Here is a 27,404-nt window from a genome sequence, read left to right as displayed (position 1 = left end):
GCGCCCCAGCAGGTCATGTTTTCAGGCTTCCTATTATTTTGCACAGGTGATGTAATCAGTTTCACTGCCTTAGTAATTACCACAGCTATTTCATTTGAGGGAAATCCTGAAAACATGACCTGTTGGGGCGCCTTGAGGACTGGAGTTGAGAAACCCTGTGCTATACAGAGTTCAGGATGAACTGGATCCTTCCTTAAATTCCAGGAAGAGATCATCAGAGCCCTATCCAAAGAACACCCCAAAGAAGATGTCGTGGATTTAGGCGTGACACTCGCTTTTATTGTCCCTCCTGTCCTGACCAACCTGGTCTTTGCATTGGTGACTGCATTTCGAACGCTATCACACACTAGTTGTGTATTAGCGCAGGGTACAGCACCACACAGTCATAAGCACACGTACACAGGGTCTCTGGGTCTCGAAAGATGTGATGGCCATCACATTTTGAGAGACCCTAATCTGCAATGTGCAGTTTATAGTTTATTTGTACGGTTTTTATAAAAGTGAAAAAAAACGCACACAAAAAAATAAAAAAGCCAAAAATAGTTGTGGTTGTATTTTTCTTCTCTCTCTCTGTTGTTTTCTCTCTTATGTTCGCTTTCTACTGTCTGCTCCACTGTTTACTCACTATTGTTTTATATCTATCGTTCTCTCTGTTTTATTTTTAATATGTTTTATTGTATTTGCTTTGCAGGTATGGTATGTTATACTGTAATGTTTGTTTTATTGTCAACCATCATTTGCTTAGGTACGCCATTGCAGATTTATTTATCTTGACAGCAACAGCGTTTGCTTCCACGATACATAAAGCCGTGACTCCAGTGCTGTAGGAGGTGATATCACCACCACAGTTAAAAAAAAGAGCATATATGCCGAAGCATGGGGGCAGCAGGGGTGGAGGAGCGATTTGCTCTCTATATATATATATATATATATATATATATATATATATATATATATATATATATATATATATATATATATATATATATATATATATATATATTTTAGGCACAGATTGCGTTTAAAAAATTGTTTTATTTTTGTATTTGCTTTGCAGGTATGGTATGTCTTACTGTTATACTGTAATGTCACTTTGTTTTATTGCTAACCATCATTTGCTTAGCAGGTACGCCATTCAGTTGCAGCGCGGATTTATTTATCTTGACAGCAACAGCGTTTGCTCTCAAGATACATAAAGCCGTGACTCCAGCGCTGTAGGAGGTGATTTCACAACCACAGTTAAAAACAAAATGGTGCATGTATGCCCATCATTAAAAGTGGGTGGATGAAGAGAGGTATTCTAATGGTGGGCATACTCACCAATCAATCTTTTTTTTTTCATTCAGCCAACAGGCTGCATGAAAAAAAAGATTACAATATATGCCCAACGAGGACTGGTATGCCTGCGGGTTTAGGTATCATCTTGGTATCATTCTTTTCAGCCAGCGGTCGGCTTTCATGTAAAAGCAATCTTAGCAGCTCATTAGCCTCTAGACTACTTTTACAAGCAGTGGGAGGGAATGTCCCGTCCCCCCCCAACCGTCTTCCATGGTCTTCTCTGGCTCTCCTGTCCCAACAGGGAACCTGAGAATACAGCCAGTGGTTTCGCCAGCTGAGCATAGATCTGATCAAAGACCAGAATGGCTCCAGTCATCTCTATGGCCTAAGAAACTGGAAGCTACGAGCATTTCATGACTTAGATTTCGCCGGATGTAAACAGCGCCATTGGGAAAGCATTTTATCACACTGATATTAGTGTGGTCAGATGCTTTGAGGGCAGAGAAGAGATCTAGGGTCTAATAGACCCCAATTTTTTCAAAAAAGAGTACCTGTCACTACCTATTGCTATCATAGAGGATATTTACATTCCCTGAGATAACAATAAAAATTATTAAAAAAAGAAATGAAAGGAACCGTTTAAAAATAAAATAAATAATTAAAAAATAAAAATAAAGCACCCCTGGCATCAAAAACAGCAATTGCGCCATGCATGTGTAGTATCACCGTGAAGGTCAGATCGAGGGCAGTAATTTTAGCAGTAGTCCTCCTCTGTAAATCTAAAGTGGTAACCTGTAAAGGCTTTTAAAAATGTATGTAGTTTGTCGCCGCTGCACGTTTGTGTGCAATTTTAAAGCATGTCGTGTTTATTATCCATGAACTCGGCCTAAGATCATCTTTTTTTTATATCATCAAAAATTTGGGCAATATATTGTGTTTTAGTGCATTAAAATTAAAAAAACTGTGTTTTTTCCCAAAAAAATGCATTTAAAAATCACTGCACAAATACTGTGTGAAAAAAAATGAAACTCCCACCATTTTAATCTGTAGGGCCTTTGCTTTAAAAAAATATATAATGTTTGGGGGTTCAAAGTAATTTTTTTTTTAAAAAAAAAAATTTTTTTTCATGCAAACAAAAAGTGTCAGAAAGGGCTTTGTCTTCAAGTGGTTAGAAGAGTGGGTGATGTGTGACATAAGCTTCTAAATGTTGTGCATAAAATTCCAGGACAGTTCAACCCCCCCTCCCCCAAATGACCCCATTTTGGAAAGTAGACACCCCAAGCTATTTGCTGAGAAGTATGTTGAGTCCATGGAATATTTTATATTTTCCTGCAAGTTGTGGGGAAAAGGGCACTTTTTTTTTTTTTTTTGCACAAAGTTGTCACTAAATGATATATTGTTCAAACATGCCATGGGCATATGTGAAATTACACCCCAAAATACATTCTGTTGCTTTTCCTGAGTACGGGGATGCCACATGTGTGAGACTTTTTGGGAGCCTAGCCGCGTAAGGGACCCCGAAAACCACAGTTTCGGAGGCCATGGAATGCCCAGATGGCACCCCCCCCCTCCAAATGACCAAATTTTGGAAAGTAGACACCCCAAGTTATTTGCTGAGAGATATTGTGAGTATTTTGCAGACCTCGCTTTATGTCGCAAAGTTTTGAAAAAACGGCCTTCAAAACTGTGATAGGTAGTGAGGAGTGAAATCAAAAATTTACGCCCTTAGAAATCCTGAAGGCGGTGCTTGGTTTTAGGGGCCTCGTACGCGGCTAGGCTCCCAAAAAGTCCCACACATGTGGTATCCCCGTACTCAGGAGAAGCAGCAGAATTTATTTTGGGGTGTAATTCCACATATGCCCATGGCATGTTTCTGCAATATATCATTTAGTGACAACTTTTTTTGTAAAAGTTTTTTTTTTTGTCATTATTCAATCACTTGGGACAAAAAAATTAAATATTCAATGGGCTCAACATGCCTCTCAGCAATTTCCTTGGGGTGTTTACTTTCCAAAATGGAGTCACTTTAGGGGGGGGGGGTGTACTGCCCTGCCATTTTAGCACCTCAAGAAATGAGAGTCATAAATTAAAAGTTGTGTAAATTCCAGAAAATGCACCCTAGTTTGTAGACGCTATAACTTTTGTGCAAACCAATAAATATACGCTTATTGACATTTTTTTACCAAAGACATGTGGCTTAATACATTTTGGCCTAAATATATGACTAAAATTGAGTTTATTGGATTTTTCTTATAACAAAAAGTAGAAAATAGCATTTTTTTTTTTTTAATTTCGGTCTTTTTCCGTTTTTATATCGCAAAAAATAAAAATCGCAGAGGCAATCAAATACCATCAAAGTAAAGTTCTATTTGTGGGAGAAAAAGGATGCAAATTTTGTTTGGGTACAACATTGCATGACCGCGCAATTACCAGTTAAGCGGGCACATTTTAAGTGGTTAAAATGACACAAAAATTGTTTTCTTTCCATATTTTTGGGAAAACATTTTAATGATGGTTTTTTGTTTTTTCTTTATAAAAGGTCTATTCAGACATAGCGATGCCTGCTGACATCATGGCTCCCAAAGACATCATGACAAACTCCCATGCCAAATCAATCTTAAACACTATGAACTCATTACGCAAGAGCCAAACATTGTGTGACGTGACCCTTCGTGTAAATATGAAGGATTTTCCTGCTCATCGCATTGTTCTTGCTGCTTGCAGTGACTATTTTTGTGCTATGTTTACTAGTGAGGTAAGCTATCTTTTTAGTTGACAGAGTTTTTACTGTTACACTATTTTAAATAAAAAAAAACAGTTGTAGGAATTGGGGTAATATCTGAAGTATATAATGCTATATTATTTATTTTCTGGTAGTAATTTTCCACTAGAAAATAGTGATTGCAAATCCTGAAGTTATTTTTTTGTCTTGCTGTTTGTGTCCAATGAGAGTTTCTTAGTCCTCACCATTTCTAAGGCTGACTATAATCTGAATAGAGTCCTTACCAGCAACACGCTATAAAGCCTACTTAACTCTAGCATGCAGCTTTACCAGTGATTGGAAGCCACACCTGTATTTAAATACTTTGCATGGAAAATCTCAAAGTTCTAAAATTTCTGTGGGTGACAGAGCTCGTTATAGGCGCCACGGAAGATCTGGCTATAATATCAGTATGGAAGTGGGCCAATTCTCCGAGTTATAACATTTCTGTGGGTGACTCGCGCTCAATATTGGCACTAGAGAAGATCTGTGGGGCCTATTAAATGCATCTGGCTATAATATCTGTATGGAATTGGGTCAATTCTCCTAACAAGTTATACAAAATCTGTGGGTAACTGTGCTCTTTATTGGCACTAGGGGACATCTGGGTGGCCTAATAAATGTATCTGGCTCTAATATTATGGTATTGGGCCACATGTGTCTTCCCTGAACCTTGTCTTCGTTGGCAGTTGAGCATATATTACAAGACCGTAGAAGTTTCCAGCAGCTCTTATGCGGGCCAAATTATTGGCAGCAAAGCTTTCTCTGCTGACTGACTGAAGGTCATTAAGATTATTAGACCCCCGATGCTTTTTAGATTGTGAATATGTTTTTGATCCCTTTTAAGAACTGTTACTTTAAGGCCCCTTTTACACAGGGGGACCGATTGGGGTCTGCCTGTCAGTTTTTTAGAAGGACCTGATCAGACCTCCATTGCTCTTAATGGAAAGGCAGATGTCAACGGACATGTGTCCCTTGACACCCGCCGACATCCGATCTGATCCTAAAACCTAAATCTAAAACGGCAAAAAACAGACAGATGGGGGATCTGTTTCCCATCCGTCTGGTGGATCGGATAACATTCGGATGGAAACAGACTGACCATATAGGAAAGCGCACTGTCTCCATGTCCGCTGTGCATAAGCGGAGCAGACATGGACTTGTTACCCACCTGCTCAGCGGGGATCAGCAGACAGATTCCCCGCTGGGCAGGAGGGATCTGCTGGCAGAGTTCGCCCTTCTGAAGGGGCCTAAGGTGCATTCACATCCATTGTGTTTTGTTGTGGGTTAAATACGGTAAAAATAAAACCCTGTTTGCTGTATTTTTTGTTGCAGTTTCTAACAAAATACAATTTGCATAGGAATAAAGTAGAACGGCATGTAAAATGTGCAGAAACCGCAGAGATGTTAATACAGCCTCATAGTTAATGTTTTTGCCAAATACTTTTTTTTTTTTTTTTTTTTTTTGACCTACAGCTGTCTGAGAAAGGAAAACCATATGTTGATATACAGGGACTGACTTCCTCCACCATGGAAATCCTACTTGATTTTGTGTACACAGAGACTGTTCATGTAACGGTGGAGAATGTGCAGGAGCTTCTTCCGGCTGCATGCTTACTTCAGCTTAAAGGTGAGAATGCCTCAAAACTTTCTGCAAAAATATTGATATTGATATTGATTTTTTTTTTTTTTTTTTTTTTGTGAAAATTTTTATTCAGAAATTTTAATGTGCTGTAGTAAATACTCAAAGAACCACAGTTTAAATTGTTTGGGCAGCAACTGCAAGGCAAATAATCTGACAAGTGAAACGATGTTTACTTAAAGGGAATATATGACTTCAAGCATTTTTTTTTTTTTTTCGGATTGAAATTTATTAGACCTCTATTAAAAAGACACGGTACAACAGTACCGTAACAGACAATAAGGCACAATGGTCAGCAAGAATCATTGTACAAATTCAAACTATTCATTGCAAACATCTTTAAACACTTAAGGACCAGCTTCGTTTTGGATTTTAGGTGTTTACATGTTTAAAATATTGTTTTTTTTCTTATACCCTAGAGAATAAAATGGCGGTCGTTGCAATACTTTTTTTTGCACCGTATTTGCGCAGCGGTCTTATAAGCGCACTTTTTTGGGAAAAAATTAACTTTTTTTAATTAAAAAACTAGACAACAGTAAAGTTAGCCCAATTTTTTTTTATATTGTGAAATATAATGTTACGCCAAGTAAATTGATACCCAACATGTCACGCTTCAAAATTGCGCCCGCTCATGGAATGGCGTCAAACTTTTACCCTCAAAAATCTCCATAGGCGACGTTTAAAAAAATTCTACAGGTTGCATGTTTTGCGTTTCAGAGGAGGTCTAGGGCTAGAATTATTGCTTTTGCTCTACCGGTCGCGGTGATACCTCACATGTGTGGTTTGACCACCATTTTCATGTGCGGGCGCTACTCACGTATGCGTTCGCTTCTGCGCGCAAGCTCGTCAGGACAGGGGGGTTTTAAAAAAAAAAAAAAAAAATTTTTTTTTAATTTATTTTACATTATTTTATTTATTTTTACACTGTTTAAAAAAAAAAAATTGTGTAACTTTTATTCCTATTACAAGGGATGTAAACATCCCTTGTAATAGAAAAAAGCATGACAGGACCTCTTAAATAGGTCTTTTTGACCCCAGATCTCATAGTTACACTAAAATGCAATAAAAAAAAAAATAAAAGTAATTTTAAAAAATGGCATTGAAAAATATATGCATTTTAAGAGGCGTGGGCGGAAATCCCCACCCAGCAGTTTCATGGAGACGAGTGGGCGCCATCTTAGCCTCACTCGTCTCCAGGCACAGGAGGGAGACTGATGCGATCGCCTCCGCCGCTACTGATGGCTACGGTAAGCTGCGGAGGGCACCGGATCGCGGTGGGAGGGGGGGGCCCTCTCCCGCCACCGATAAAAGTGATCTTGTGGCGAATTCGCCGCAGGGACCACTTTTATCAGAAAGTCGCCCGCCGCACGAAAGCTAGCTGCTGCCATAACAACGATATCCCCCTTCAAAGTTTGGACGTACATCGGCGTGCGGCGGTCCAGAAGTGGTTGGGGTACAGATATAGTGGTCAAGTACAATAGCAACAATTCAGTGATGAGGTAGAGCCAACTCCAAGACATAAATTCTGGAATCATCAGTGATATGTTAGATCAGGGGTAGGCAAACTTTGAGAGATGGAAATCTTCCTGGACAACATTGAAGAGATCAAAGATCACCGGGGTGAAGCGCCCCCCCCTTTAAAAAAATAATTAACTAGCAAGCCCCCAATAAAAAGTAAAGAGCATTAAAAACCTAGAAAATCTACTAAAACTAATGTCCCTGTAAAACCTATAAACTTAGCTTCAGTGATAAACTCTGCGTTCACTTTCATTCACGTTTTTTTTTTTTTTTTCATGTCTGGCGAGTAATTGGTTACCCCCACAAGTGTGATATCGGAGTTCCTCATGAAAGCAGAACATCATGCAGGCTGATTTTCTTGACTAATTTCAGGCCTGGCTATCTGCTCTAATTTTTTGGCCAGTGCAAGTAGTTTGTAGGGTGTTGTCCAGGGCTCAGTAGTATGTAGAGCAGTGCACAGGGGTCAGTACTAGGTAGGGCAGTGCACAGAGATTGCTAGGGCAGTGCACAGAGGTTGGGAAATGTCTCACTGCCTGTGATTAGCGCAGCGCTATGCCGACTTCCTGGCGGGCTCTACACGTGGGCTGTGCGAACACGCCGAAGCTCATCATTATACCTGAGTTGAGATAGCAGGTCGTTTTTGAAATTCCAGACCCTTGTAGACCCTTGTTTGACCTGAAAGAGAAGTATGGGGTACAGCTTTTTTGCAGATTTATACTGACCTAGGTGGATGCAGCATCAGTCCAATGCTGCACCTGTCCCCCCGGTGCCTCTGCACTGAGAACCGAGCAATCGAACACCGCTCAACGCTCAGTTCTCCCAGCTCCCCGAGCAGAGAGCTGGTGACGGTCAGTCACCGCTCTCTGCTCTGCCCCCTCCTCGCTCACTGGAGCGATGGGCTGTGGAGGGAGCGGGGCAGCCGGCTCAGGCTCTCAGCGGCCGGGTTGTCGGTCCAGGGATCTGGCGGATCCTGACTCTGTGGTCCTGATGACGCAGTGCCTAGACCGACCACTGTGACGTCAGCAGAGAGCAGACTTCAGCCTGCTTTCTGCTGAAAACGGATAACAGTAGTGCAAAACGAACTGCACTCCTGTGATCCATAGAAGAAATACAGCCAAATGAGGTTTGGCTGTACTTCTCCTTTAACTTAAAAGGCTATGGAGTTGCACTCTGGAGATTATGGAAAGGAATTCACTGCTGTTCTATGTTCCTATTCTACAAATATGTCATGGCCTACCTAGGATTCATGAATGGCATGGTTGCCTGGCCCTCTCACACAGCCTTTTGGGGCTCCCCTTCCACAATACGATCACAAGGCCATCTTTATAAGATTCACACGCCCTACAGGGTCGGGAGAGGGAGATGACAATGTGTTATTTTTTTGGTAAATTGACCCAATGTTGGTTTAGGATTATGAGAGAGATTGATTCATAAAAATGTAAATTTAGTTACCCATCGCAGAGGAATGGAGAAGTCCGGAGAGGTGGTCGACAAAGTAAGGCTGCATTCACACCTGAGCGTTTTCAGCTCATAAAACGCTTGGAAAAGGCCCAACAAGCAAAATCCCATTCATTTCAAAGGCACCTGTTCACATCAGAACATGAAAGAAAGAACATGAGCTTCTTTGGGGCAGATTACAGGCGTTTTTCTGCCTTTTACATTGGTGACCTGAACAAAAATGTGGTAAAAACGTGCGACTTTGAAATGCTCAGGTGTGAATGCAGCTTAAGCGTAAATGGGAGAGCTTTGTCCCAATTTACCTTCATACCTGAAAAGGAACTAAAGGAGTCAATCTCCAGTGCAGATTGTAAAGAGGGGCCAGTGTCTTGTAAATATAAAAGGCAAATGCCTGAAAAATGATGTGAATGTGGAGATTGAATGTGGGTCATTGAGTGAAAGTGTCAAACACTATAAAAGAAATTAAAAATACTATTAAGTGAATAAAATATAAATGAGAATAATTGTGTATATGACAAAAAAACAGATATTGCATATCACAATCAGTAAACAATATATACCTCTAGTGTCAATATGTACATTAATACAGCTTAACTGTAACCACAGAGCCAAACCATAATAGTGTAACAACATAAGAAACTGAAAAACTAAAGAAAGTCCGTGATTCAAAAAAGCAGTATTAAATAAAGTCCATCCATATTACATTGACATGCATAGATTAAAACTGATCTCCAGGTGCTCTGTGAAGTAATGTAACAGGATCTCGCTGTGATAGGATATAAGGTGCGTAGATAAACCTCCACCTCCAAGAAAAATTGCTGCCTCTTACCAGATGGAAATGGTCTCTAAATTACAGGAGACCCAGGAGGCAGATGGCTGTACCCCAGCCAGGGATCCTTAAGCAGGCACTCAGCGTACGGGACCTGGGACTCACTCCACACAGCCTCAGCATTTATGGAAATATTGCCATGTAAAAGATAAATTGCTCCACATAGTGTAAAATCCAGCGATTTATTGTATAAAAAATATAGAGGTTGCAATATATTATATTATACAATAAATCGCTGGATTTTACACTATGTGGAGCAATTTATCTTTTACATGGCAATATTTCCATAAATGCTGAGGCTGTGTGGAGTGAGTCCCAGGTCCCGTACGCTGAGTGCCTGCTTAAGGATCCCTGGCTGGGGTACAGCCATCTGCCTCCTGGGTCTCCTGTAATTTAGAGACCATTTCCATCTGGTAAGAGGCAGCAATTTTTCTTGGAGGTGGAGGTTTATCTACGCACCTTATATCCTATCACAGCGAGATCCTGTTACATTACTTCACAGAGCACCTGGAGATCAGTTTTAATCTATGCATGTCAATGTAATATGGATGGACTTTATTTAATACTGCTTTTTTGAATCACGGACTTTCTTTAGTTTTTCAGTTTCTTATGTTACACTATTATGGTTTGGCTCTGTGGTTACAGTTAAGCTGTATTAATGTACATATTGACACTAGAGGTATATATTGTTTACTGATTGTGATATGCAATATCTGTTTTTTTGTCATATACACAATTATTCTCATTTATATTTTATTCACTTAATAGTATTTTTAATTTCTTTTATAGTGTTTGACACTTTCACTCAATGACCCACATTCAATCTCCACATTCACATCATTTTTCAGGCATTTGCCTTTTGTCACTTTAGTTGTCAGCGCGACTTTTTTTTGACTTACACTATTTTCAGCTTACTACTTTCTAGTCGCAGCTTTTCTCTAATCAGTGTAAGCGCAGTATTTATTTTTTACCTATCTTGTAAATATAGCAGGGTATCTTCTGTCTAAATGGAAACTTTTTCCTCCTGTACTTTTGACCAAGGTCACGCCCCTGATGCAGATTGACAGTGGTACTATTGCAAAAGATAAAAAGACTGGCAAAAGTGGACAGCCTTGTTTTGTACCTCTCCTTGGTAGAAATGGGGGGGAGGGGGAGTGGCATTAGTGCATACTCAGGCTTTAGGTTTTTATTATAGTTTTTGGAGCCACGAAATAAAGATGGGTCCAAACTCAAATTTTATTTAGGAATCAAATGTCTTTTCAGCATCAAGTGACACAAACACACCAGCGTCCTCTCGAGTTAGACATTGAGATAATCGTAAAAAGTCATATGAGATTAATGTTGGTCCTCTCCTCGCATAAAGCCAGTCTGAGCCTCGTGAACAAGAGTGAAAATAACTGCAGTCAACTTCATGCCAGCACCTTGATGGAAATCTTAGCACCTACAGCTAGAAGAAAAATAGGACAGTAAGAGGTACAAGGTCAGATCATTACATGGTTTAGGGATCACAACAAACCCTGCAACTAGCCTAGCACAGGGACAAATACCCTGGGGGTTTCAGTAATAACAATAATGAAAAGATGAAGTAAAAATGGGGTAAAATGTCTTGCTTGAAGATCAACCTTTTTAGCAAAACCACCCAACAGCATTTTACAAACAGAAGTATCAAAGTTTGCAAGATGGCAGGGCCAGTGCTACCACTAGGCAAACTAGGCAGCCGCCTAGGACGCCCGGCCACTGGTGTTCCTACTCTCTTACTCTCCCGCAGCAAGCAACTAATTCTCAGCATCAGCAGGCAGCCGCCACTCCATTTGATGGGCACTGGTGAGGCTGCATTTGATGGGCGCTTCATTAAAAAGATGGGGTATACATGGGCAGGGCAAAGGGGGTGGAGTCGGGGGGGGGGGAGGGGTGCAAAATGAGGTTTCGCCTAGGGTGTCAAAAAACCTTGCACCAGTCCTGCAAGATGGTAATGCTCAGTCCATGACCCTATGTCTTTTTATACATTTCTGAGCTGTGTCATTAAGATTACCCATATAATTTTATCATTTAACATACTGTAAGTTTCATCTCTGTTTTCATCTAAGAGTGTCTGTGCTGTCAGGCTGTTTAGGGAGTTCTCTAAAATCTGTCGGCAACAGGCAAAGTTCTCTGGCATAGTATTAAGGCTGCCAGTGGCCATTTTTTTTTTTTTTTGATCCAAAATAAGTTTATTGAGCATGAAAATCCAATCGGGTACTTACGTTCAAAATACACGGTGCAACAAGCACCAGTCATATAAAGTGCTACTTTCACATAAATTCTTTTGACTTATTGCTGTAACTGCAGGACCATTGGTAAGCATTGCTGTTTACACTGGGAGTATGCATATACAAAACCATATTAGAAGTACGTGTCCATAATACCGGCAATTTTAGCTATGATAACAGATTTGGAGGAGTATTTCAGCATTGATCAGTGCATTTGGAGGAGTCATCCATCCATCTATCCCCTATTTTATGTAACTTATCCGGGCAACCTCGGTGCAAGTACAGAACTTTTTTGTACGGGAGAGTGAGATTCACAGCCCTTTTCCATTGCTGAATGTTAAGGGGAGTAGAGCTAAGCCATAATTGGGCTATTTGCATTCTGGCCGTGAATAAGGTCTCCTGCAAAAATATCGTCAAGTACTTCTCCTCCTCTGGAAGGGGGAGAAGGCCAAGCAAACACTGGCGAGGGCATAATGTTAGGGGGGAACCCATGCAATCGTGAAGGAATTTGACTATTTGCGACCAGTAGCACTGTATGTGGACAGGACCACATCAGGTGGTAAAAGGTACTATCCTTATCGCCACATCTAGGGCAGTTTGGGTCAGTGTTTGTTTTATACTTAGATATACGTGCCGGAGTAAGGTATGTTCTATGAAGAATATATAGGTGAGTAAGTCGGTCCGACAATTTGGGGGAAACTTTTTTCCATGCCTCCAGGACTTCCCCCCCAGTGTTCATCATGCATCTCCCCTATATCAGCTTCCCAGTGTGCTTTCAATTTAGGGCTGAAACAACTAATCGATTAATCGACAACTAATCGATTATCAAATTAATCGATTACTATTTTCATAATCGATTAATCGGCCAGTAACATAATGGGGTTAAAAAAAACTAAAACGAGCCCCTTATAGTATAAAAAGAGCAAATAATCGCTACTGTAGATGTTACTTTCACAGTTCTACAATAAAAAAAAATGAACCCCTTACAGTAGTGATTATCTGCTTTTTTTTTTTTTTTGTACTATAAAGAGCTAATTTTAGTTTTTTTAACCCAATTGGCCAAAAAAAAATGCAAAAACGTAAATCGCCGCAAAATCACGTGCGCAAAAATCAAAACGCACAGCAAAAAGCACTGCAGAAACAGATTGAAAGCAAACTGCCTAGGTCTGTAGCGAGCCTTATTCTGGTCACAAGGATCAATTTTCAGACGAGAATATTCAGACGAAAAGTCTTTGTACATTCGCTGAATGAAAGAATGTTGTTTGAAATTTTTACTTGTTTTTAACATTCTGTTTTTAAAATGAATGTAATTTCTGAACGAAAACCACATACACTGTCTGAAAATTCCTTTGACCAAGAAGTTTTCAATTTCCAAATTTTCCCGTCACTGTGGTTGAAAATGAACGTCGACTTGACCCCACTAACGATTAGAAAATCGAACGAACGTTCTTAAAATGAAATTTTTTTTGGAGGAAGGCATTTGATCTTTGAGTCTGATAATATTTATCAGATTCATCCTTTAATAGTATGTACAGTATATCTCTTCTCTAACAGTTTATACAGTGTATCTCCTCTAATAGTATATACAGTATATCTCTTCTGTCTGTTATTCTCGGAGTGGATTAGATATTTTGCTCCCTAACCATATAGTTGGTTATTTATATTTACCACTGCATAGAGATATTTAAGAATAAATTGCCATTTTTTTAAACTTTACATATTAACTAAATTATACGCCACATATTTTTTTTTTAAGGTTATTAATCGATTAATCGAAACAATAATCGGCCAACTAATCGATTATGAAAATAATCGTTAGTTGCAGCCCTATATTCAATTGGTAAGCATGGGTGGTGGCAGAAGGCGAAAGAATGCCAGTGGCCATTTTAGCTGTGGCAAGTACAAGGACCTCCAGAATATTCCTTGTTCTTGCACAGTGGCAATAATTTGAATTCAGATAAACAATGTTAACTACAGCTTGTCTGGGGGTATATAAAGCATAATTTAAAGAGCTATTGAACCCAGTAACAAAAATGTAATGTAATATACATTATAGTAGCTTACCAATCCTTGGATGTGGTGGCTGCATTTCAATTGGTTATCTGACCAGTAGCACACTTCCTGTCTTAGCGTGTCACCATTCTAGATGAAGTAGTAAAGCGGACACCATTGGACAGCAGCATTGTCAGTCTGGGGAGAGGGTGCTATTGGGCTAGCAGGTTTACTTGACTAAAAAAAACTTGAGGGACTTGACTAAAAAAATTGAAGCTGAACTCCAACTAACGCTTTGTATTATAAGCAGTTACAGGCCACAGCAAACAGTGTTTGGGATAAAGGTCTTAAAAAAAATAATAAAAGCTGGCCATTGTAAGCACCCCTGTCAATGTTAAATACTTTCTCAACCCTCTAACTGCTACTTTGTCAGGAGAATATGGTCTGTTGAAGTAAATTGAAAAATAACAGACTTGTTGGCTAGATCGCTAGGTGAGAATAAAGGCAAAAAAGGAAATGAATGCAGCCACCACATCTAAGAATTGGTAAGCTGCATTTTTTTTTTTTTTAATTGTATTTTTATTTCAAAATAATTTTTTATCTTTAAATAACAAAGCGAAAAGTCCCCTCGCAGGACAGTTAGACAAAAAGAAAAAAGGCAATCGTCACGACAGACAAAAAGGTGAAAGTCTAAAACCGCGCAGTAAACAACCTTCTATTGTACAGTTAAGGACAATCTAAAAACCACTATACTTAGAAGCTAAAAAATTCTTGATTGAACAGACAGGGACAAAGGGACTATAGGAAAACCTAAGAAAAGGGATATACATACACTATATTGTCAAAAGTATTGGGACGCCTGCCTTTACACGCTCATGAACTTTATTGGCATCCCAGTTAGTAGAAAAAAAGAGTTTGCCACAGCTAGCTGACTGTACTGTTTGCGGACCGCATCCCTAATACGTATAGTAAAAGACAAGTTCCTCAAGTTGGGATTTTAAACGGACCACAAACAGCAATCGTAAAAATGTATTAATACATATCGCACAAAACACAATGTTCCAAGATAATAAAAACAAACACATATGTTGGGGGCAGATATAGGAACAGCTGAGAGGGAAGCCCAAAACTGTCAAGCCGACAGAGCGTCAAACGTGTTTCGGAAAAACGCAGTGCAGATCTTCTTCAGGGACTAAAAGGGCTTGAAACTTCCAAAACTGTGGCTTAAGTCTATGATGATAGAATACATGTCATCAGAAATATGTGAGAGTGCAAAGTTATAAATATTACAATCATCTTACGTTTCATACAAAGAAATCATGCATGCATATTGTGACATCACCAATAAATTATCAGCTGAAAATACTGACCCCAGGTGTAGGTGTTCCACCCAAACAGCAAAAAATAACTCAACAAATGAAGAGAGACAATGGTCCGTCAGAGCCATGCATGAACAGGCCAGGGTATCACTGACCGACAATGATTCACGTAAGACAAACAGAGCACTCAAAAGGGAGTGCTGCTAGCCGATAGATTTGAAAAAAATGTCAACAATTCTGTGTTTTCCTGTCAATATGGGGTGCTGTGTGTACATTAATGAGGAAAAAAAATGAACTTAAACGATTTTAGCAAATGGCTGCAATATAACAGAGTGAAAAATTTAAGGGGGTCTGAATACTTTCCGTCCCCACTGTGTGTGTGTGTGTGTGTGCATTGCCCAGCCCTCATTCTGTTCATGGGGGACCTTAACGCCACATTAGCACGTGACCTGGATAGGCCCTCCCCTCAATCCAATTTTAGCCCAGAATTGGGTACCTGGGCTCAAGCCACTGAATTCACCGAGACATGGAGATGGTTGCATCCCCAGGATAGAACATACCCCTGCTTCTCAACCACCTTTAAAACCTCCTCTCGTATTGACTTGGCTTTTGCCAATGCAGCCCTTCTAAATGACATTCAAGATGCATGATACCTCCCCTCTGGCCTCTCTGACCATAACCGGCTCAAATTGACCATTAGGACTACCAGGTCGCGTAACCGAGCCCTTTTCGAGGTTACAACCCCACTGGATCAATAATGAGTCAGTCCATGACAGAGTTTCCCCTCAGCTACAGGAATATTGGGCACATAATGCGGAGTCGGCCTCTTAGCTGAGGTCAATGGTCTCCGGGTGGGATGGTTGGAGGAGAGAGTGGCTCTCTACGCAGATGATCTGCTGCTTTTTTTTAAATGATGCTGGGGCCTCTCTGCAGGACGCCCTCAAAATCATGGATACCTTCTCCACCTTCACGGGTCTGAGAGTGAATTGGCACAAATCCAAGCTCTTTCCAGTGGATGAGGAGGCTAGATCCTCCTCACCCCCCTCTCTCCTACTGCAATGGGTTGACCATTTTACCTATTTGGGTATAATCATCTCAAGTGGGGATTTTGTGCAGCTCAATCTCGACCCAGTGTTAACTGAAGTAAGGACCAAACTGAAGGCATGGAGTATCCTACCCCTTTCCCTCATTGGACACATCAACCTGCTAAAAATTCCTTCCTAAATTCACGTACATTTTTGGAAACTCCCCACAATGGTTGACCAAGACATTCTTCAATTCCATTAAACAACTTTTCACCTCCTTCATTTGGGGGCCCAAACGCCTAGATTCAAATATAGCACTCTGACCGGCCTGTGGATAATGGGGGGTTGGCTCTTCCTCACTGTCACAAGTATTACTTGGTCACCCAGCTTGTGACTGCCCATTGGTGTTTACAGCCGGACTTGACAAACTCTGCAACGGTGCTGGAGGCGGCTATAGTTGGGTCTCTGGAGGCCTTGCAGGAGCTGCTGTTCAGGGGAACTAAAGCCCACATCATCTTACTCCTTCCATGCGTACCACCATACAAGCATGGAAGGTGAGTGAAGCTCTGATGGCGCCCCAATCGATCTCCTGGTCTCCTCACACCCCTCTGTGGCTGAACCCTAACCTTTCGCAGTTCAACACTGTCCCAGATCCCCAGACCTGAGCTAAATATAAAATGGTGAAACTAGAACACATCATCACAAACAAGGAGCTGTCCCCTTTTCACATTTTATGAACCAAATTCAATGTACCTGCACATGCACATTTTCGGTATCTTCAAATTGCTCATGCCTATAGGTGCCAGTTCCTAGGCCAACCAGTTGGGTTATCATACTCAGAGCTTGAATCTACCCTCCGGGTGAGGGACTTTGAGAAACCCACGTTCCGGCTTGTTGCTGCCGATCCCGGGTTGTCCTCCCTCAGCAGAAAATGGGTGGGGGACATCCCGGAACTGGATGATGATGACTGGAGGGAGATTTGGGACTTTCCCTTCCCCCCCCCCCCCCTCTGGTCTCAGCAAGAGATAAACTGGTCCAATACAAAATTTTACACAGGGCTTATTATACACCCCACAGGCTCCATAGGATGTCGGCGCAATACTCTCCATTGTGTTGGCGTTGCTCACACCAGCCCCGAGAGTTTTTCCACATTTTTTGGAGCTGCCCAGCAATTAAACATTACTGGCAAGAGGTCATTCAGGTAATTGCAAAGGTAACCAAGACCAATGTTCCCTATGATCCTAAATACTGTCTGCTGGGGTTGGTTGAACAAACGTCAGTGATTAGAACGAAAAAAGTACTTATATCCCTACTACTGTATTACGCTCGTAAAGCCATCACAATGACCTAGACACACCTGTTAGATTTTGGAAAAGTCTGATACCAGTTTACCCTCATACAAGGCCACCTACTTGAACAGGGGTTGCCCACAAAAGTTTGATAAAGTGTGGACATGTCGGCTAGAAGATGCCACCACAGTAAGTGAAGAAGTACGCAAGACCTAGATTGGTAATCTATTTAAAAGTGAATTGAGCCCAGATATTCTTATTTTGAAGTATCCTGATAACACCAGTTTGAGCACAGATCCCCCCCCCCCTGAACTGGAACCTCTCCCCACATTGGGGTAGTAGTTAGTAGTTTGTGTTAAGTTGTACATAGAATTCAAGTTATGGTATGTTGCTGTAGCCTAAGTTTTGCCCCTGCGTGGGCTACTATTGTTTTGAATAGAACTGAAAATCCAATAAAAATGATTCTTCAAAAAAAAAAAAACATTTTGCATCAGTTGTGTAACTCTAATGGTTAAACCCCTAAAGTGAAAACAGGGGAGGAAAAAGGAGAAGCACAAAACTTGGGTAAGATTACAAAAGAGGGGAGGGGATGTGTATACGGGCTTATGGAGTCTAGTACAACTCAGGACCCCCAGAGACGAAGCCCTCCAATAATGGTTTGAAGGAGATCATCTCGTTGAGTCCAGGAAACAATGTTGCATTCAACTTGAATATCCATTGTTCTTGCTGTAACAAAATCTTATTCCAGTCACCCCCCACTCCATTCCTGGGTGCACCCTATCAAGTACTAGAAATTTTATATGTGGAAAGGTGCCACCATGAAAGTGTATTGTGTGGCGTCCCAGTGGTAAGTCTGGATTACATGATTTCATGCTTAGAATGTGGCGGTATGCTCTTTGCCAAAGTTCATTTTTAGTTTTGCCTACATAGAAGCATTTGCATTCGCACTGCAGGAGGTATACCACTCCAAATGTCTCCAAAAAGTGCCTAGGGGTAAAGTTGATTTGTTCGGAAGAATTTTTCGGGTACCAGTATCCATGTATTGACAGTAGCCACACCCTCCACATTTGAAGGTACCCAACCTCTTACATGGATGCCTTGTACCCCCCCTTGTATTCACTGGGGACTAGTTTGTCTCGCAGAGACCTCGCCCTGTGAAAAGTAAACGCTGGACGTTCTGGCAGTAGTGGTCCAACTATGGGATCCAATGATAGAACATGCAAGTATTTATGCACGATGTTCTTGAATCGTTCTTGTTGATTCAAAAAACGAGTGATAATCCGTAACTGGTTACCATCATTTTTCTGAGTCTTAGTTCCATACAGTAGTTCTCACCTAGTTTTTGATTTGCTTTTTTAAGGCATTTATGAGAGTATCCACGTGCAAGGAGTCTTGACCTAAGTTCATCTGCTTCTTTCTTAAATCGTAACCTTATCTATTGCGCAGGTATTGGCCAAACGGTATTGATTTAACTAAATTGGCTGGATGAAAGCTGATGGCATGTAGAATGCCATTACCAGCCGTTGGCTTTCTATATAGACTGCTTGATAGTACGCCATTTGTATCTTTATCTATATAGATATCCAGAAATTCAATTATGTTGGTATTAGATGTCATGGTTAAAGTAAGGTTAAATGTATTGATGTTCAATTGTTGCACAAAACTCTGCAACAACCCATCAGGACCGCTCCAAATTAGTAGTATGTCGTAGATACACCGAAACCACACTACTACGTGGTACAAAAATGGAACCAAATCATCCGAAATGTTGATCATTCGTTCCCACTCCCCCAGGTACAGATTGGCATAGGAAGGGGCCCATAGCTACGCCCTGTACCCGGAGGAAATGGGAACCGTTAAAGACAAAATAGTTGTGGTATAGAATGAATTCCAAAGCTTCAATGATATAATCATTGAACTTGCGTTCAAATCTGCTTTTTCTCCAACAGAACTCTTCTGATACATGCCAATCCCTTGCCATGTGGGATTGAGCCGTATAACACTTCCACATCGATAGTTACCAAAATCGAGTCCGATGGAATCTGCAGTCCATCAATATTTTGAAGTAGATGTATAGTATCTTTTATGTAATTTGGAGTGCCCAATACATGTGGAAGCAGGTAGCCATCGATGAGTTTGCTGAGATTTTCTGTCAGAGAACTGTTACCGGATATGATGGGCCTACCTGATGGGTGTGACAGACTCCTGTGCAACTTTTGAAGTGAGTAGAAGGTGGGTGTGCGGGGGAAGGGGATGCGGACGAATTCCCACTCATCTTTGGACAGAATATTGTGGTAGAACCCTGAATAAACAAGCTGATAAAATTCCTGCTGGAATTGATCAATTTTAGTTGTTGTGACCCGTGCTTACCAGGATTTATTAAGAATTCTGGTACAAATCTGTATGTACTGATCGTTATCCATGATCACGATGTTGCCCCCCCTTATCGGAGGGCTTCACAGTGATCATAGGATTGGTAGAGAGATCGTGTAGTATGCCCTGTTTCTCGACTGAATGATTTGAGACCCTATCGCGTTTAATTCTTGGATTTCATTTTGTAGTAAGTTTGACAAATGCCTGAACATTGGCATTGAGAGCCAGTGCAGGAAACTTGTCAGACTTCTTTTTGTTTTTATTTTTGATGGGGATATCTTGAAAGTTAGAGGATGACGATTGATCAAGCTTTTGGAGAAGATGCTCAAGATCGATGCGATCTATTAGATCTGGGTGAGGGTCATTTTCTTCCAATAATGAAATAAGATTATCTATAGCTTCAACTTCTTGGGGTCTTAGTTGTGTTCCTCCTTTTGTGTTTTTGGCATACAGCTGTTTGATTTTTCTTGCAAACAATTGAATGTCCTTGATCACCTCGAACTTGTCAATATCTTCATTGGGGCAAAGCTAAGACCCTTACTTAAAATATTTTTCTCTAGATCAGTGAGAGGATACTGGGACAGATTTACATCATTTAAGAAATCATCTTGTTCAGGGACTACAGTTCTTGAATGTATATTATAACTAGGCTTGATGAGGGAATTGAGGTCAGTTCCTGTCCTGGAACTAAAAAATGCCCTGAGTGGGCATTTTATAATCCGTAGGGTTCAATATTGAGTTGGCCCACCTTTTGCAGCTATAACAGCTTCAACTCTTCTGGGAAGGCTATCCACAAGGTTTAGGAGTGTGTCTATGGGAATGTTTGACCATTTTTCTAGAAGCGCATTTGTGAGGTCAGGCACTGATATTGGATGAGAAGGCCTGGCTCGCAGTCTCCGCTCTAATTCATCCAAAAAGGTGTTCTATCGGGTGTGGTCAGAACTCTGTGCAGGCCAGTCAAGTTCCTCCACCCCAAACTCGCTCATCAAGGTCTTTATGGACCTTGCTTTGTGCACTGGTCCAAATCATTTGGTGCAGGGGGGATTATGGTGTGAGGTTGTTTTTCAGGGTTAGGGATTGGCCATTTACTTCCAGTGAAGGGAACTCCTAAGGCGTCGGCATACCAAGACATTTTGGACAGTTTCATGCTCCCTGCATACCAGTGCACAAGGCAAGGTCCATAAAAACATGTATGAGCGAGTTTGGGGTGGAGGAACTTGACTGGCCTGCACAGAGTTTTGACCTCAACCCGATAGAACACCTTTGGGATGAATTGGAGCGGAGACTGCGAGCCAAGCCTTTTTGCTCACAAATGTGCTTCTGGAAGAATGATCAAGCATTCCCATAGACTCTTTAAACATTGTGGACAGCCTTCCCAGAAGAGTTGAATCTGTTAAAGCTGCAAAGGGTGGATCAACTCAATATTAAACCCTACAGACTAATGCCCCGTACACACGGTCGGATTTTCCGATGGAAAATGTCCGATCGGAGCGTGTTGTCGGAAATTCCGACCGTGTGTGGGCTCCATCGGACATTTTCCATCGGATTTTCCGACACACAAAGTTGGAGAGCAGGAGATAAAATTTTCCGACAACAAAATCCGATCGCGTCAATTCCGACCGTGTGTGGCCTGTTCCGACGCACAAAGTGCCACGCATGCTCAGAAGAAATTCCAAGACAGGAACAGCTCGTTCTGGTAAACTTAGCGTTCGCAATGGATACAGCACTTTCGTCACGCTGCAATGTTAAAAATGGTTTAATACAGCGCACTCTCTTCTTTTTTATAATGTGACAAGAATTAAGTAGTTTTGCTGCTCATATTCACACACACTTCTCACAAAGTTTTATTTTTGTTTTTTTATTGGGATTCCCTGAATATATTGTTATTAGTTGTCACATCTGACATAATTTTTTTTTTTATTTAATTTTTTTTGGGATTTTAAGCCTTTTTTTTTTTAATTTAATGTTTGTATTTTTTCAAAGGCTGATCTTTGTTCAATGTTATTTTTATTTTTACTCCAGAATATTTTTGTGTGTGTTTTGTGTGTCAAGTTACCCCAACACCATTGATATCTTGTATTATTTAATTTTAAGGAGATTGTTTGTTGTTGGTGTCCCTTGTTCATTTCACATTGAATATTTGAAATGTACCTGAATCCTCACAAAAAAACTAGTAAAACACATAGAGTATAATTCAAAACAAAAATCCTTTATTAAGGGATCATAACCAAACAAAGAGGAAGGCAACACTGGATCAACATGAGAAATTAGCGAAGGCTGGGACCCCCACGGCAGACATCAATTCTTGAACATCAAAATTGGTGGCCTGAGGACTCCATATGTAAGGGAGGGCAGTCTGGTCCAGAATTCACAGAGATCCGGATAGCAGCAGATGACATGTGTGTCCCCAGGCTGTGGTACCACAAGAGGCTGCATTTTTTGGCCGACCAGACTGGATCCAGGGTCCTCACTTTCTGGTCTTCCTTCCACACTTCCTTCCCGGCTGTGGCTGTGCTGTTGGAGATGTGGCAGGAGGAGGAGTAGGACCTGGAGAAGGACTAGTAGGACCTGGAGGAGGAGGAGGACCATCGCAAAGGTGTGTCTGAGCTGTAATTTGGCCCTCCTCCATCCTCTGCATTTTATATGCAATGACGGCAGCAATGTCCTCCTCCACGGTCTGTCGTGCTCCCAGGACCTCTGTAGCCCTCCAAAAGAGTCCTCTGGTAGCCTCCTCTAGGGCACTCCTCCTACTGCCACTTTCTCTTTCCAGGGGGGGTGGAGGGACCTGCAGATCAGCCAGCCGGCTCGGCCCGGCCACCTCCTGGCTGAGACTTCCCTGTGTATGAAAAAGGGACATGGTTTTAGTTTTTGCTTCATCAATCACAATCCTAAATTAGTACTCCCAACTAACATCTAGTTAACATCATTGATTGGACAACCAGCAATATTTAGAGGAATGCTATACCTGGCTCAATCTGGGCTCCTCCCACATGTGGCCTGGAAGGCCCAGGTTGGGCGTCAGAAGCCTCAGCCGGGGGGAAGGAAGCGTGGAAGGAAGACTGGAGAGGGATGGCCTGGGTTCAGTCTGGCCTGCCAGAATATGCAGCCTGTCATAGTACCACATCCTGGGGACATAGATGTCATCTGCTGCTCCGGATCTCTGTGAATCCTGGACCTTCTTGCGCTCCCTTAGATATGTGCTCCTCAGGCCACCAATTAAGATCTTTAAATAGGTGATGTCTGCCATGGGGATCACCTGCTTCACAATTTCACACAATTGCACCAGTGCTGCCTTCCTCTTTGCTTGGTTCTTGAAATGGGGGTGTTTAATCTCCCGCAGACATGGCAGCTTCCTTAACATATCTAGGAATACTGACATGAAGTCATTGTCTTTCAGTAGCATATCCATGTTCACTGCAAGACACAACACAAGACAAAGCCTAATGTCAGACAAAACTCTCCTAATCTTGTTACAATATAGGCCTCAATGTAGAAGCAGTATAGGCACAAGTTTGTCTCTTACCTTCGGTCTTACGATCGGCGCGTCCAATGCTCCTTCCTCCGCTCACAGATCGTACGTAATACGCACGCGTGTTACGCTTTATACACACTGCGCATGTGTGTAACTCCGCCCGCCCCTGACGTTCTTTCTAGTCTATTCCCCGCCCCTTTTCGTTCGGCGCAGTGGGGGAAGAGCACATGGCGGAGTCACAGCAGGTGCGTGATAATTGCAGGAACGAGGAGGAGGAAAGCCCAGATCCGGACACGTCCCGATCCAGAAGGAGACGATTTAAGGCCACAAATATGTCTTTTGGGGAGATGTTGGAGATGGTCGACATCATGAAGAAGTCCGACTATGACGGAAAGTATGGGCCTTACCCCAACCCCAACATCACAAAGGCAAAGATCATGGCGAAAGTGGTCAAAAGTCTTCACAAGAATTTCGGGGTACGACGATCGAAAGATCAGCTCAGGAATCGGTGGTCGGACCTGAAGTTAAGAGAGCCAGAGCAGTACCGAAAGATCCGGAGAGTGCTGCAAAAAAGTAAGTAGTTGTGCTGTGTTCCTAATCTGTCTTTATTCCGTTCGTGCTGCTCCATATGCTTTTCTTAATTGTAACGTTTAAAAGGGCAACTTTAATGTTCATGGGCCCATTATTCGTTCGTATCAAACATTTTTCTTTCGGCCTCTAAAACACCATTGTTTAGGCCATATGCATTTTCCCACATTTTTTTGGGCCTACTTGGATGCCAAATATTTGTTTGTGTAGATGGGTTTGTTACTAGAATGAAATGCAAACTAGATTCTGTGTAAGGAGAGGACACTCAGCAGCTGTTTTCACATCTGGACACTGGAGCACTAGTGTGGGACCCCAGAACACCATTTTTATTAGGGGGGGCACACAGGTGCTCCAGTGTATACTATAGGGGGGTCTCCATCTGTGAAGCTTGTACTAAACAGGTAAAGTATTGCAGCTTGACAAAGGGCAATAAAAAAAAAAGACATCTTGGAACTCGGCTAAAATTGACAATTGTACCCCACTTCCAAGCAATGTTTCCTATTTATAGTTCTGCCATCAAATATCTGTGTGCTAATTATACCATTTTTGTTTTACATAGGAGAGAAAAGACTCGGAGGACACCCCTCATCCGAGGAGACCACAGACCCCCCACCTATGGAAGAAGGTGAAATACCCCCAACCCAAGAAGAGCAGGAGGAGGAAGCACCACAACAGGTGAGTGTCTGCGACCACAGACTCAGGTAAGAGATGGATGCTGGCAGATTTTTGATACCTGTTTTTGTTTTGTTTCTCTCTTTTTAGGTGATCGTGATCCAGATCCTTTCACATCAGAAAGTGCCCAGATCCTGATCGGGGAGATCATGGGGTGTAATGTAGAACTGCAAAACATACAGCAAAAAATCAATGATGTGATTAAAAAAAATAATAACATCATTGATGTTTTGAGGCGAATTTAAAACCCCACAAAATCACTTTTTGGATTGTGGTCCAATCTTTTAAATATTTTTGCAATGTTTTGAAAAGCCAGATTTGGAGGATGCACACAGTGTGCCAACATGTGCTATCTGCCATCACAGGAGATCAATGGAAGCGTTTTGGGGGAGCAACCCCTTCCTCAATTATAAAGTAGCGGTGAGGAAGGGCTTGCTCCCCCAAAACACGTCCCTTGATCCCCCCTGATGGCAGCTAGCACATGTTGACATTCGTAAATTGGTGTGCATCTTCCAAATTTGGCTTTTGCAGGGGTGATTTCCCCCAATCTGAACGCTATATCAAACCCAGTTCCTAAATACTGATGTCTGATATAGCCTTCAGGTTTTACCTAATGTGAACTTTGTAAGTTCAAGTTTTTTGTCTTTCTTGTTGGTTTTACACAGGCCTGTTTTTATCTTAAATGGACATTTCGATTTTTGATAATGCTACTCCAAAAATTGTTATACAACAAACATGTTGGTTTGTTTTAAAAGCCTTTGGTAAATGCACATGTGATTGTGCAGGTATAAAAAAGTTGGTTACTCAAGAATGTGTGGATTATTGTCTCAACACTACAACACTTTTGGGATGATGTAATTGCTGTTTTCTGCAAAAATGGGGGTTATTTCCTAAGGGCACTACAAGTGCAGTTTCAGTGCAGTTTCAGTGCAGTTGCAAGTGCACTTGTAGTGAAATGTGTTTTTGCATTTAGTAAATAACAGCCAACAGTGCTTTGTATAATAAGGTTACACAATCCCGACATTTTCTGGACTTAACACATTTCTGTCAGGGTCAGCTAAAACAAACACAAGCAGTAAATGTCCACAAAGAATTTCTTTTTTTTTTTTTTATTATAAAAAGGCTTCACAGATTGTCTGGCATATTGATAGCCCCCCTACCCGCAAAGAACTCCAGGTAGCGTAACCGGACATCACGGGCACTCAGGGAGGGCAAGCCAGGACGGCCACTTTCAAGCGCCGTCAGTGTGGTTTGATGTATCATTCCGGCCTCAGGCCCAACTGAGCCAGCATAGTTTGCCGAATGTTTCCTTAAAAAGTTGTAGAGAACACAGCACGCAAGTATAATATGGTTCAGTTTATACTCCGCCATATGGATGGGTGTCATAAATATGCGGAACCGGCTGGCCAGGATTCCAAATGTGTTCTCCACCACTTTTCGGGCTCTGGCCAGCCGGTAATTAAAAACCCTCTGTTCCGGGGTGAGGGTCCTCATTGGGAATGGCCGCATCAGGTGGTCCCCCAGCGCAAACGCTTCATCAGCAACGAACACAAATGGGAGTCCTTCCACATTGTCCTCTGGAGCTGGCAAGTCCAAGCTGCCATTCTGGAGACGCCTGTAGAACTCCGTCTGGGCGATGACTCCACCATCGGACATCCGGCCATTCTTCCCCACGTCCACATACAAGAAGTCGTAATTAGCCGACACCACCGCCAACATCACTATACTATTGAACCCCTTGTAATTATAATAGTACGACCCCGAGTTGGGTGGTGGGACGATGTGGACGCGTTTCCCATCAATTGCCCCTCCGCAGTTAGGAAAGTCCCACCACTCGGCAAAGTGGGAGGCCAAAGTCTGCCATTCCTGTGGTGTGGAAGGAAACTGTTGAGGAAAAAACAATAAACATTACTATTTTTATTCTGAAACATGGCAAGCAGATTAGACACAAACATTATGGGGCAACCTCCAGATAGCATTTACTAAGGGGAATTTAACAACGCCAAAGTATAAGGTACACCTATCATATTCCCCCTCCCCCCCCCCCCCTCATGGGCCATTTCTAACATTATAGGGGGTGTGTGGAAATCTTGGACAGGTAACCCTCTTCACTTCATTGAGAGCTGAATGCCTAAATAATAGGTATTACTTGGAACAGCCCCTCCTTAGTTACACTATTGGCAGCCCACTGGACAGGTAAGAAGTGTCAGAATACAAAGATAGAAATACACACTGTACACATTTGAGGACATTTGGACATTCTGCTATTACCTATCAAGATAATAATAGGATCCCAAAACTTTAAACAGTACCATTTGAAAGTATACAGGCAGGCCCTTGCACTACATGCTTTGGGGAATTCATCCATAAATCAGAGCACAAAATAGATGGGTATAGTGTGTATGGGTTTGGCAAAGTCAGCAGATAGATGATTGAGGATAGAGAATTGGGATCAGCTGACTTAGCAGTTGGGGGAGGGAGGGTTACTAAAAATTATTTGGGGACACCACAAAAAAAAAAGGCTCTGGCACTCTGCCTGAATTTAAAGCAAAAATAACATTTCCAAACATTTTAGGGGGTGTTTGGGGTAAAGCACTACTATGGAGCAGAAAAAATACATTAAGTGACTACATGAAGTGAATATAGGACCAGGAGACACCATGCTGGGGAGGTTATTGAAGGGCAAATATGTATGAAGGACCTAAAATAATAATTACATAAAAATCCAGCATGCATGAGAACAAAGGGGACATTCACAGCATATTCCAATCATGGTAATTAGGGAATGAGGAAAGAAATACAATATATTATCAAACAATCATACAATAAAATGTGATATAAAAGGATAAAAATCTTACCTTCATATACTCCTTCTGCAGGACCTGGATGATGGCAGAACAGGTCTCTGGGATAATGATCCCCAGAGCCTGGGGGGAGAT

At 41.6% G+C, this 27,404-nt stretch overlaps 1 protein-coding gene across 3 annotated transcripts in view; it reads left to right on the top strand.

The window, feature by feature from the left end:
- Nucleotides 1-27,404, top strand: part of KLHL12 (kelch like family member 12) — a 65,598-nt gene that overhangs the window by 18,734 nt on the left and 19,460 nt on the right. For all 3 annotated transcript variants that reach the window (XM_073616074.1, XM_073616072.1, XM_073616073.1), the window contains 2 exons: nt 3,818-4,033; nt 5,516-5,669. In XM_073616074.1, coding sequence (XP_073472175.1) covers nt 3,836-4,033; nt 5,516-5,669 — 352 coding nt within the window. In that variant the 5' untranslated portion in view covers nt 3,818-3,835. The remainder of the gene's footprint in view (nt 1-3,817; nt 4,034-5,515; nt 5,670-27,404) is intronic.

The sequence above is a fragment of the Aquarana catesbeiana genome, linkage group LG02 (assembly GCF_042186555.1).
Source record: "Aquarana catesbeiana isolate 2022-GZ linkage group LG02, ASM4218655v1, whole genome shotgun sequence".
NCBI classification, from domain to species: domain Eukaryota; kingdom Metazoa; phylum Chordata; class Amphibia; order Anura; family Ranidae; genus Aquarana; species Aquarana catesbeiana.
Note: the sequence above shows the minus strand (reverse complement) of the source record. Positions and strands in the feature narration are given on the sequence as shown.